The 12841-nt window shown below is 47.2% G+C and overlaps 2 protein-coding genes across 2 annotated transcripts in view; one reads left to right on the top strand and one right to left on the bottom strand.

Annotated features, from left to right (window-relative positions):
- LOC106577472 (coiled-coil domain-containing protein 146) overlaps window positions 1-12841 on the bottom strand; it is an 88155-nt gene that overhangs the window by 62097 nt on the left and 13217 nt on the right. The gene's annotated exons all lie outside the window — the stretch shown is intronic.
- On the top strand, window positions 6224-12592 carry LOC123743818 (fibroleukin). The gene is made up of 3 exons (XM_082977898.1): window positions 6224-7107; window positions 10789-10988; window positions 11248-12592. The coding sequence occupies exons 1-3, from the start codon at window positions 6348-6350 to the stop codon at window positions 11752-11754; spliced, it is 1467 nt and encodes a 488-aa protein (XP_082834024.1). The 5' UTR covers window positions 6224-6347; the 3' UTR covers window positions 11755-12592.

Raw genomic sequence — 12841 nt, 5'->3', positions numbered from 1 at the left:
AGACACACATAGGACTACAGGTATAGAGACACATAGGACTACAGGTATAGAGACACACACAGGACTACAGGTATAGAGACACACACAGGACTACAGGTATAGAGACACATAGGATTACAGGTATAGAGACACATATAGGACTACAGGTATAGAGACACACATAGGACTACAGGTATAAAGACACACATAGGACTACAGGTATAGAGACACATAGGACTACAGGTATAGAGACACATAGGACTACAGGTATAGAGACACACATAGGACTACAGGTATAGAGACACATAGGATTACAGGTATAGAGACACACACAGGACTACAGGTATAGAGACACATAGGATTACAGGTATAGAGACACATAGGACTACAGGTATAGAGACACATAGGACTACAGGTATAGAGACACACATAGGACTACAGGTATAGAGACACACATAGGACTACAGGTATAGACACACATAGGACTACAGGTATAGAGACACATAGGACTACAGGTATAGACACACATAGGACTACAGGTATAGAGACACACATAGGATTACAGGTATAGAGACACACACAGGACTACAGGTATAGAGACACACACAGGACTACAGGTATAGACACACATAGGACTACAGGTATAGAGACACATAGGATTACAGGTATAGAGACACACACAGGACTACAGGTATAGAGACACACACAGGACTACAGGTATAGAGACACATAGGACTACAGGTATAGAGACACACATAGGACTACAGGTATAGAGACACACATAGGACTACAGCTATAGAGACACACATAGGACTACAGGTATAGAGACACACATAGGACTACAGGTATAGAGACACATAGGACTACAGGTATAGAGACACATATAGGATTACAGGTATAGAGACACACAGGACTACAGGTATAGAGACACACATAGGACTACAGGTATAGAGACACATAGGACTACAGGTATAGAGAGACACATAGGACTACAGGTATAGAGACACACATAGGACTACAGGTATAGAGACACATAGGACTACAGGTATAGAGACACATAGGACTACAGGTATAGACACACATAGGACTACAGGTATAGAGAGACACATAGGACTACAGGTATAGAGACACACATAGGACTACAGGTATAGAGACACATAGGACTACAGGTATAGAGACACATAGGACTACAGGTATAGAGACACATAGGACTACAGGTATAGAGACACACAGGACTACAGGTATAGAGACACACATAGGACTACAGGTATAGAGACACACAGGACTACAGGTATAGAGACACACATAGGACTACAGGTATAGACACACATAGGACTACAGGTATATAGACACATAGGATTACAGGTATAGAGACACACATAGGACTACAGGTATAGAGACACACACAGGACTACAGGTATAGAGACACATAGGATTACAGGTATAGACACACATAGGACTACAGGTATAGAGACACACACAGGACTACAGGTATAGAGACACATAGGACTACAGGTATAGAGACACACATAGGACTACAGGTATAGAGACACATAGGACTACAGGTATAGAGACACACATAGGACTACAGGTATAGAGACACATAGGACTACAGGTATAGAGACACACATAGGACTACAGGTATAGAGACACATAGGACTACAGGTATAGAGACACATAGGATTACAGGTATAGAGACACACAGGACTACAGGTATAGAGACACACAGGACTACAGGTATAGAGACACATAGGACTACAGGTATAGAGACACATAGGACTACAGGTATAGAGACACACATAGGATTACAGGTATAGAGACACACATAGGATTACAGGTATAGAGACACACAGGACTACAGGTATAGAGACACACAGGACTACAGGTATAGAGACACATAGGACTACAGGTATAGAGACACATAGGACTACAGGTATAGAGACACACATAGGACTACAGGTATAGAGACACACATAGGATTACAGGTATAGACACACATAGGACTACAGGTATAGACAGACACATAGGACTACAGGTATAGAGACACACATAGGACTACAGGTATAGAGACACATAGGATTACAGGTATAGAGACACATAGGACTACAGGTATAGAGACACACATAGGACTACAGGTATAGACAGACACATAGGACTACAGGTATAGAGACACACATAGGACTACAGGTATAGACAGACACATAGGACTACAGGTATAGAGACACACAGGACTACAGGTATAGAGACACATAGGACTACAGGTATAGAGACACACATAGGACTACAGGTATAGAGACACACATAGGACTACAGGTATAGAGACACATAGGACTACAGGTATAGAGACACATAGGACTACAGGTATAGAGACACACATAGGACTACAGGTATAGACACACATAGGACTACAGGTATAGATTGGTACTGTAACTCTGTCCGTTCTGTCTGTTAGAGATGAGAACCAGGCCTGGTTGGTACTGTAACCCTGACAGTTCTGTCTGTTAGAGATGAGATCCAGGCCTGGTTGGTACTGTAACCCTGACAGTTCTGTCTGTTAGAGATGAGAACCAGGCCTGGTTGGTACTGTAACTCTGTCCGTTCTGTCTGTTAGAGATGAGAACCAGGCCTGGTTGGTACTGTAACCCTGACAGTTCTGTCTGTTAGAGATGAGATCCAGGCCTGATTGGTACTGTAACCCTGACAGTTCTGTCTGTTAGAGATGAGATCCAGGCCTGATTGGTACTGTAACCCTGACAGTTCTGTCTGTTAGAGATGAGATCCAGGCCTGGTTGATACTGTAACTCTGTCCGTTCTGCTCAACCAACATGGAATAGGTCAATTTTAAGGTCTATGGTTTTCAATTCCTCTGTAAAAATTAAAGACAGTTTCTTGTTCAGTGGCTGGGAGCCACTTAGAGGAATGGATAGTTGAAAAGTTTCAATTCTCAACAAAACAGTTACCCTATCAGCTATTTAGAGTTCCAGACAGTTACAATATTCATAAGGATGAGTCAGTAGACTATTCCATAGATATCGTAGAAATAACAATAACAGTCACTTTATTCGTAAAGTCAAGTGCTTTTCCTGCAGGTGAGGAGGACTCGTTAATGTGTAGCCCGTCTGGCTCAGAGGGACAATACTTCCTGATCACCAGATGGCTGACGTTGACCCATGACCGCCACCACACAGAGCCCTGTGACACTGCCAGTTTCAGCCTGCTACAGGATTTGAGCTGTTATGTTTATCTTTCACGGCTCTACTGTCATCTCACCTTTGACCCAAAACTAAGGTGTATAACGTGAGTTTCAATAGAGGGTTTGAATTGCAAATATTGCATCACTTTCAATATGAATAATCCTGAATGAAACACCCTACTGTGGAATAATATAGCGTGAATGACTTCCGGCTTGTGAAAAGCTATAGCCCACTTTACAGGAATCCCACAACCCACCACAAACTGAATCTGTCAGTAGGAAAAGCGAACAACTCGTCGTGGCAGAGAGAAGATGCTCTGTATACAAACGAGCCTTTCTCAGACATTAGAGTTGTGGTGATGTCATATTCATACATTGAATCTAAAACTGGCATGGCAACGAGACCAGAGTTAAGAAGGAAAGAGAAACATTGCCGTTGATCCACAGTAACACTGAGATTGGAGCTTGGAGATAAAACAAGTGCACTGCAGGACCATAGCCTTTCTCTCTGTTCAGGTGATCTAGTATCTGCCACGGTCGTGATAACGGACGGACCAAGGCGCAGCGTGTGTTGAGTTCCACATCTTTATTTGCAGTGAAGACTTAAACAAAAAACAATAAACATACAACGAACGTGAACTACGTGGTGCTGAATGCACTCACACAAAACAATATCCCACAAAAGCAGGTGGAACAGGGACACCTTAAGTATGATCCCCAATTAGAGACAACGATCATCAGCTGCCTCTAATTGGGAACCATACTCAATCCCAAACATAGAAATAAATCGACTAGAACACTCCCTAGTCACGCCCTGACCTACAACAACATAGAGAACCAAGGGCTCTCTATGGTCAGGGCGTGACAGTACCCCCCCCCCAAAGGTGTGGACTCCGGCCGCAAAACCTGAAACCAAATGGGGAGGGTAGGGGGGGTGACTAGTGTCGGTGGCAGCTCCGGTGCGGATCAGACCCCGGATCCGGCCATGGCGCTGGGCTGAATGCCGTGCCTGGACTGGGCATCGGCACAGAGGAGGGCTCCGGCCATGGAGCTGGGTTGGACGCCGTGCCTGGACTGGGCACCGGCGCAGAGGAAGGCTCCGGCCTTGGAGCGGTACTGGATGCCGTGCCTGGACTGGGCACCGGTGCAGAGGAGGGCTCCGGCCATGGAACTGGGTTGGACGCCGTGCCTGGACTGGGCACCGGCAGGCTCCGGCCTTGGAACGGGACTGGGCACCGGCGCAGAGGAAGGCTCCTGCCATGGAGCGGGACTGGACGCCGGGCCTGGACTGGGCACCGGCACAGAGGAAGGCTCCTGCCATGGCACCGGCGCAGGAAGCTCCGGGCCGTGGACCGTCACTGGAAGCTCCGGGCCGATGACCGTCACTGGAGGCTCCGGACTGTGAACCGTCACTGGAGGCTCCGGACTGTGAACCGTCACTGGAGGCCTGGTGCGTGGAGCCGGCACAGGTGGCACCGGACTGATGACACGCTCTTCAGGGTGAGTGCAGGGAGCCGGCACAGGACGCACCGGACTGGGGAGGCGCACTGGAGGCCTGATGCATGGAGCCGGCACAGGTGGCACCGGACTGATGACACGTATTTCAGGGCGAGTGCGGGGAGCCGGCACAGGACTCACCAGACTGCTGACAGGCTCTTCAGGTCGAATGTTGTGCAGAACACACCTGGACAACACCTCTCTCCCAACTTTTCCATCACCTCCCTGGCAGTCTCTGGCTCTTCAGGACGAGTGCGGGGAGCTGGCAAAGACAGCACTGGACTGATGACCCGCTCTTCAGGGCGAGTGCGAGGAACCGGCACAGGACGTACTGGGCTGCGAATGCTCACTGGAGGCCTGGTGCGTGGAGCCGGCGCAGATGGCACCAGACTGGTGTCACGCTCTTCAGCACGCCTGCGCTGCAGCATACTCCTCGCTACCACCTCTTTCTCTTTCCTTGAATTCCTCCTCCGACTCCCAAACAGGCTCTGGCACTCCCCGCTGCTCAGTCGACCACCCCATGTGCCCCCCCAAAGAAATGTACATTTACATTTTAGTCATTTAGCAGTGCATACATTTCATACATTTTTTTCTCCGTAACGGTCCCCCGTGGGAATCGAACCCACAACCCTGGCGTTGCAAACACTATGCTCTACCAACTGAGCCACCACGGGACCGTAGTCCCCAACTGAGCGACCGTGTGGCCGTGGTCCCCGGCGTCGTCACTGTCCTTCCTGATCTTTCTGCGATTCTCTCCAAGGAAGGGACTCGCATCCTCCCCGGATTTCCTCCCAGGTCCAACTCACTTTATCCTCCCGAGCACGCTGCTTGGTCCTTGAATGGTGGGATATTCTGTCACGGTGGTGATAATGGACGGACCAAGGCGCAGCGTGATGAGAGTTCCACATCTTTATTTGCAGTGAAACTTCCAAAAAAACAATAAACCAAGAAGGAAACGTGACATCAGTGGTGCAACATGCACATGCACAAAACAATATCCCACAAAGTAGGTGGGAACAAATGACAACTTAAGTATGATCCCCAATTAGAGACAACGATAAACAGCTGCCTCTAATTGGGAACCATACTCACCAACAAACATAGAAATACAAAATACTAGATAACCCCCCTTGTCACGCCCTGACCTAAAACACCATAGAGAACCCTGACGGCTCTCTATGGTCAGGGCGTGACAGTATCATCCCTCTAAGGCCCTCAAACCGACCACTTCTACCACTTCATAAAGGGCTTAGTGTCCTAGTTCAGGCTAAATATGCAAGAACACAAAACAGCAAAACAACAAGATGGGGAAAACCTACAGGAGAGTATCTTAATTCCTTTGTACTGACTCACTTGTTTGTTCAGGGAAATGGGCTGACTTTTAAAAGGACTGCAGCTCAGTCAGAACTCTGCCTTCCTACTCTCTCTTTAAATGGTTGACTTTGCTGCTGGTATGGAGTGGTGGAATTACACAACACAGCCCCTCCCACCCACCCCTCCCTCTCTCTCTCTCTCCCCTGATATTAATGACACAACTATCTCAGGCAGGAGGCAGTCTCCTGCGCTCACTCTCCTGCAGGCTGCTCTCTCATGCTGCTCTCACTCTCTCTGACTGCGTAGCTGAGAAACACACACTCACTCACACACACACACACACACACTCAGTCAAACACACACCATGAGGTTGGTCGTGCTGTGTGTTGTGGCCTTCACCACTCTTCTGCTGGCAGTCCCATGGAGCTCCGCAGCAGACCCAGGAGACGGAGACCAGAGATGGGATAAGGTCCAGGATAAGCCTGCTACAGGAGGGGTTTCAGGGGGCTGCCCTGTGAGGATGAAGCCTTCTGGCCAGTGTGGAGAAGAGGACGACTGCCCCTACCAGATCACCCTGCCTCCACTGACCATCCAGCTGCCCAAGCAGTTCAGGATGCTGGAGAAGACCATGAAGGAGCTGCAGAGCCTGAAGGAGACGGTGAACCGGCTGAAGAGGGACTGTCTGGAGTGCCGGCAGCAGGCTGACCAGAGCCTGCAGAGGGACAGCGGGGAGGCAGCAGGGGGTCCCGGTACGGGGATGGGACCAGGGTTTCTGGAAATACAGTCTAGCACCAGTAAGGAGGAACGAGGAGACGGGGGAACCAACACAGGACCTGATGGGGATGGCATTGGCACTAGCACCGGTTCTGGCAAAGGCAAAGGCACTGGCTCAACCGGCGGTTCTGTGTTTGAGATGCAGGTGAAGATGAACAAGATGTCCAGCAGCCTGCGTAACGCACGGGGCCAGATCACGGCTCTGCAGGGCCGTCTAGAGGAACTAAGCCTCATCAACATGAGGAACGTGGAGGCCATCGTGGACAGCAAGGTGGAGAACATCACTGGAGTGATCAACAAGCTCAGCAACAACTGTAACCACCAGTGTGCCGTCCAGCCCTCTCCTCAGTGTACGTCTATTTACTTATTCTCTTTATTTAATTAACCAAACAGGTTATTGAGTATTTGACAGTAAAATTCTGTATAACCTTTAACTGGTTTACAAAACCCTCTGTTATTACTAAACTATCATTATTCTGTAAACTGCAGAACTCCCCTCAGTGTAAGTGTTATTGAAAATAGCCCCTCTGTTCTCTTATAGAAGCTCCTCTAGTCTCTTGTTATTGCTAACCTATTGTTCTCCTCTAAGCTTCAGTCAGACAGACTTATTATAAAACCAGGCTTTCATGCACTGCATGCAGTATTGTACAGTATGCCAGCCCTCTGTACTGAGCGTGAGTACTCTGCCGTATCAAAAGGAGAATCGCAGGTTTAACTCCAGATCATCACCCTTTATTTATGCATGGTCCTAAACTAACACTGCTACTGTACAAGGGAATTACATTATTTCCTCACACTTTATCTTTCAAAACTCATTGGGATAGTCTGATATTTTGAGTGTGAGATATTCTGATATTTTCAGTGGTCCTTCCGATGGAAAGAGATATGCATATTTTCATATGGGCTTAATAGGAACCAATTTGAAACTAATAATTTTCCTGTCAGTTTCAATACTGTAGACCACTGTAAGGTACTTCATTCTGGAGATCTGAACTGAAAACCCCATGTCCAATGATCAATGGAATGCAAACTAGTCTTATCAAAGTTCCATTTCCATCTAGAGGTAACTCCAGGGGACATATTTCAGTAGTAATCATAAAACATATTTCCATCCATCCAAATGGATTTGGAACCATTCCTAAAGCATGTCACAACCATCTCCTCCATTGGCTATTATCTGAAAAACACATGTGAGGTCCTTTTGAAATGGATCGACTCCCGACAGCAGTGTGATTTCTCCAGCCAGTGTATTTGGGACAGTGTTAACGTGCGGTCATTTCAGTATGAACATTGGGACAGTGTTAATGTGCAGTCATTTCAGTATGAACATTGGGACAGTGTTAATGTGCGGTCATTTCAGTGTGAACATTGGGACAGTGTTAATGTGCGGTCATTTCAGTGTGAACATTGGGACAGTGTTAACGTGCGGTCATTTCAGTGTAAACATTGGGACAGTGTTAACGTGCGGTCATTTCAGTGTGAACATTGGGACAGTGTTAACGTGCGGTCATTTCAGTGTGAACATTGGGACAGTGTTAACGTGCGGTCATTTCAGTGTGAACATTGGGACAGTGTTAACGTGCGGTCATTTCAGTATGAACATTGGGACAGTGTTAACGTGCGGTCATTTCAGTGTGAACATTGGGACAGTGTTAACGTGCGGTCATTTCAGTGTAAACATTGGGACAGTGTTAACGTGCGGTCATTTCAGTGTGAACATTGGGACAGTGTTAACGTGCGGTCATTTCAGTGTGAACATTGGGACAGTGTTAACGTGCGGTCATTTCAGTGTGAACATTGGGACAGTGTTAACGTGCGGTCATTTCAGTGTGAACATTGGGACAGTGTTAACGTGCGGTCATTTCAGTATGAACATTGGGACAGTGTTACGTGCGGTCATTTCAGTGTGAACATTGGGACAGTGTTAACGTGCGGTCATTTCAGTATGAACATTGGGACAGTGTTAATGTGCGGTCATTTCAGTGTGAACATTGGGACAGTGTTAACGTGCGGTCATTTCAGTGTAAACATTGGGACAGTGTTAACGTGCGGTCATTTCAGTGTGAACATTGGGACAGTGTTAACGTGCGGTCATTTCAGTGTGAACATTGGGACAGTGTTAACGTGCGGTCATTTCAGTGTGAACATTGGGACAGTGTTAACGTGCGGTCATTTCAGTATGAACATTGGGACAGTGTTAATGTGCGGTCATTTCAGTGTGAACATTGGGACAGTGTTAACGTGCGGTCATTTCAGTGTAAACATTGGGACAGTGTTAACGTGCGGTCATTTCAGTGTGAACATTGGGATAGTGTTAACGTGCGGTCATTTCAGTGTGAACATTGGGACAGTGTTAACGTGCGGTCATTTCAGTGTGAACATTGGGACAGTGTTAACGTGCGGTCATTTCAGTGTGAACATTGGGACAGTGTTAACGTGCGATCATTTCAGTGTAATAACTCCTTTATTACACTTGCCAACTGGATGATGCAATGTGTTGCCTTCCGACAGTTGGTCATGGTGAGATCAGAACACTATGTAGAAGTACTTGTCTTAGATTAATATGTCATGTTTTGTATAAGAGCTCTGCAAATTACTCTGGATAGCTTGACAAGATAATGTCAAAAGTGATTCATGTAAAGATTATGGAGAAACAGGCAATATAAAGTGTTTCCAGAGTCGGGAGCATCCAGTATCAAAGTGCAGTAGTGCTTGTGTGTTCTGTTGTTGACACAGCCTTCTTTCTACTGGCCATGTTTCTATCTTGATATGGGAAACTCTACTGTCGGCTCAACGACAACAGAATGTCAGCAGTCAGACATCTCTCAATCTCAGCTCTGTAACGGATCATTAAGCCCCAATTCACAGTTAAACTAAACAGTGTGCTTTCTATCTCTGATTGGATTTGAAGGTGTTTGCGGACATACATCGAGGGAGTCTACCTTTGGATCATTTAACTGAATCATGTTCTCTATTCATTTATAAACACTTTTAAGCTTCCTTTAATGTCCCAAGCCTTTTTCTGTAGGAATTAAAGGAACTGTTTGCCTGTAATGTGAGAATGCACAAGCTTTTCATTGGGAGGATGTTACTTCCAGATGAGGGTTTTATGTCTCTGCATACTTCCTTGATAATACAGCTGCTCTTCTGTTGCTGTCAATCCCCTTTATCAGTCTGCATGGCTGTCTGTCCATCTGTCTGACGGACTGTTATATTTGGGTCAGTCACAGCCTGGCCCCCAGATTCTGAGAACCACTATTACTATCACATATGGGCAGACTTTGATAGGAGTACTGCCCACAGGGGGGAGATACAGAGACACACACACACTCACATACACGCGTACACACACACACACACACACACACACGCACAAACAGCCTGCTCTTCTGTACTCTGCTCTGCCCTCTTCTGGCTCTGTTCTGTCCTCTTCTGTGCTCCGCTCTGTCCTCTTCTGCGCTCCGCTCTGTCCCCTTCTGTGCTCCGCTCTGTCCTCTTCTGCGCTCCGCTCTGTCCTCTCTGTGCTCCGCTCTGTCCTCTCTGCGCTCCGCTCTGTCCTCTCTGCGCTCCGCTCTGTCCTCTTCTGCGCTCCGCTCTGTCCTCTTCTGTGCTCTGCTAACTCAACTCCTCTCTCATGCTTCCTAGGCTCCTATCCTGAGCAGCTGACTGGCGTCACTTTCCAAAACTCAGGGGCTCTACGCTCCAAAAGTGGGTGTCAGGATGCATTATCATCACAAACACAGAGTGGGGACTGGCAGGCTCTCCAGCAGCCTTGGTTAATCCCATTTTACACTTTCCCACGTTTTGACAAGTCTGTCCTCCCCTTATATGAAAACACTCTGACGGCCGTGGCTCAACTCGCTCGGTCAGCTCTGGGGCTGAAAGTCAGTAACATTCCATGCAATGGCCTGCTGGGTTGTGAGAGTCTTGTGCTTTGAGGGAAACAGTGTTTTCTTTACCCCTCTGACACTGACCGTTGCCTCTCTCTCCCTCCCCCTGCCCTGTCTCTCTCTGTCTCTCTCTCACAACAGTCATCATCGCTCCCAAGGACTGTTCTGACTACAACATGCTAAAGGAGAGGAGGAACGGCATCTACCGGGTCACGCCAGACCCCAGGAACGGCACGTTCGAGGTCTACTGCGACATGGAGTCGTTCGGCGGCGGCTGGACCCTGGTGCAGCAGCGCCTCAATGGCACCGTCAGCTTCAACCGCTCCTGGGCTGAGTACAAGGTTAATAAACCCATTTGACAAAACTCTTTGACAGACCGTGGTCAATAACATTCCATGCAATGGCCTGCTGGCCAGTGAGAATCAGGGAAAACAGGGGTTGTGTCCCAAATGGCACCCTATTCCCTATATAGTGCACTACCTTTGACCAGGCACTATGTAGGGAATAGGGTGCCATTAGGGACAGATTTGACTCCTCTGACACAGACCTTTACCTTTTTTTCTCTCTCTCCCCCTGCCCTTGACCTCTCTCTCTCTCTAGAGGGGCTTTGGTGACCCCCGGGGAGAGTTCTGGTTGGGCAACGACCGCATCCACCTCCTGACCAAGGCCAAGGACATGGTGCTGCGCATCGAACTGGAAGACTTCCAAGGGGTGCGGGAGTATGCCAAGTTCGACCAGTTCTACGTAGCCAACGAGTTCCTGAGGTATCGCTTATCCATCAGCGGGTACAGTGGCACGGCCGGCAACGCGCTGCATATGAACACGCACTTCAACCACGACCAGAAGTTCTTCACCACGCCAGATAGGGACAACGACATGTACCCGTCAGGGAACTGCGGCGCGTACTACAGCTCTGGGTGGTGGTTCGACGCCTGCATGTCAGCTAATCTCAATGGGAAATACTACCACAAGAGATACAAGGGCGTGAGGAACGGCATCTTCTGGGGAACATGGCACAACATGTCCAGTGAAGCATACCCCACCAACTACAGGCAGGCCTTCAAGACGGTCAGAATGATGATACGGCCAAAGAACTACGCTCCGTAAAGGAAAGCGGCATGAGAACGGAAACGACCGGAAAGATCAAAAATACTTTTTTCTTCTTAACTTTCTGCTCCTTTGACCTTTCTGCCTCCCACTGTCAAGTTTAACCACATGGTTCATAGACAGTCTGAGACACCTGAGTTTACGTTAATAAAACCTTCAAAAAGGTTGGAAAAGTCTCCACCGAAGACAAATGTATGATATCACAGTCATAGTAAATGTCTGGCTATCGGTCAAACAACATACTATGGACCATGTGCTACTGAACTAATAACAGCAACAAAATGGAGTCAGATAGGTTTGCTTTCTGCAGAATAATTACAGTGGTTGACTGCAGGCACTGCAACTGTTTCCAGACATCTGTACGTCCAAAGCGTTTTCTGTATAATACTGCCACCTAGCTTTATGTCATCACATTGCATCCTCATCTAGACAGGCTAAGCAGCATGGAAACTAAAGGCCGCAAGTTCAAGGAGGAAATGTACAGTATTTATTTTTGAAAGTATGATAGCTTTTATATAACTAATATATGGACTGTATTTTCATGCAGTACACAGTGATACCCTAAGATGAGTACCCCAAAAAGTATTGTATTCGGAATAAAAAGCATTGTATTGGGGTTGAGAAGTTGACCACAGAGAAGTTTAAAACTAAAACATGGAGTATTTCGATTTGTATGAAAAGGTTTAAAGTGTAGGTCTATTTGAATAGAATAATTGATTATGTAGCTTGACGTATAGAACTGTATGTACACTAGAAGTTTTTTATTCACCTTCTATTGTCCTATTCAAAAAAGTATTTACTTTTTATATAAAAACATGAATAAACTTTTTACAGATTTGCACTGAGTACTGAATGTTTTGTTATCCATATCCTGAAACACAGCAGGCAAATAGCCCTGACCTAGCCTATAGCTGTCAACCATCAGCAGGCAAATAGCCCTGACCTAGCCTATAGCTGTCAACCATCAGCAGGCAAATAGCCCTGACCTAGCCTACATCTGCCAACCATCAGCAGGCAAATAGCCCTGACCTAGCCTACATCTGCCAACCATCAGCAGGCAAATAGCCCTGACCTAGCCTATATCTGC

Source organism: Salmo salar, chromosome 07, assembly GCF_965601325.2.
Source record: "Salmo salar chromosome 07, fSalSal1, whole genome shotgun sequence".
Taxonomy (NCBI): Eukaryota; Metazoa; Chordata; class Actinopteri; order Salmoniformes; family Salmonidae; genus Salmo; species Salmo salar.
Note: the sequence above shows the minus strand (reverse complement) of the source record. Positions and strands in the feature narration are given on the sequence as shown.

Bases quoted from the DNA above. Each gene is read 5' to 3' on its own strand.
- LOC123743818 (XM_082977898.1), top strand. From the start codon at position 6,348: ATGAGGTTGGTCGTGCTGTGTGTTGTGGCCTTCACCACTCTTCTGCTG. The intron at 7,108-10,788 runs GTACGTCTATTT...CTCTCACAACAG, and splicing joins CGTCCAGCCCTCTCCTCAGT to TCATCATCGCTCCCAAGGAC. The intron at 10,989-11,247 runs GTTAATAAACCC...CTCTCTCTCTAG, and splicing joins GCTCCTGGGCTGAGTACAAG to AGGGGCTTTGGTGACCCCCG.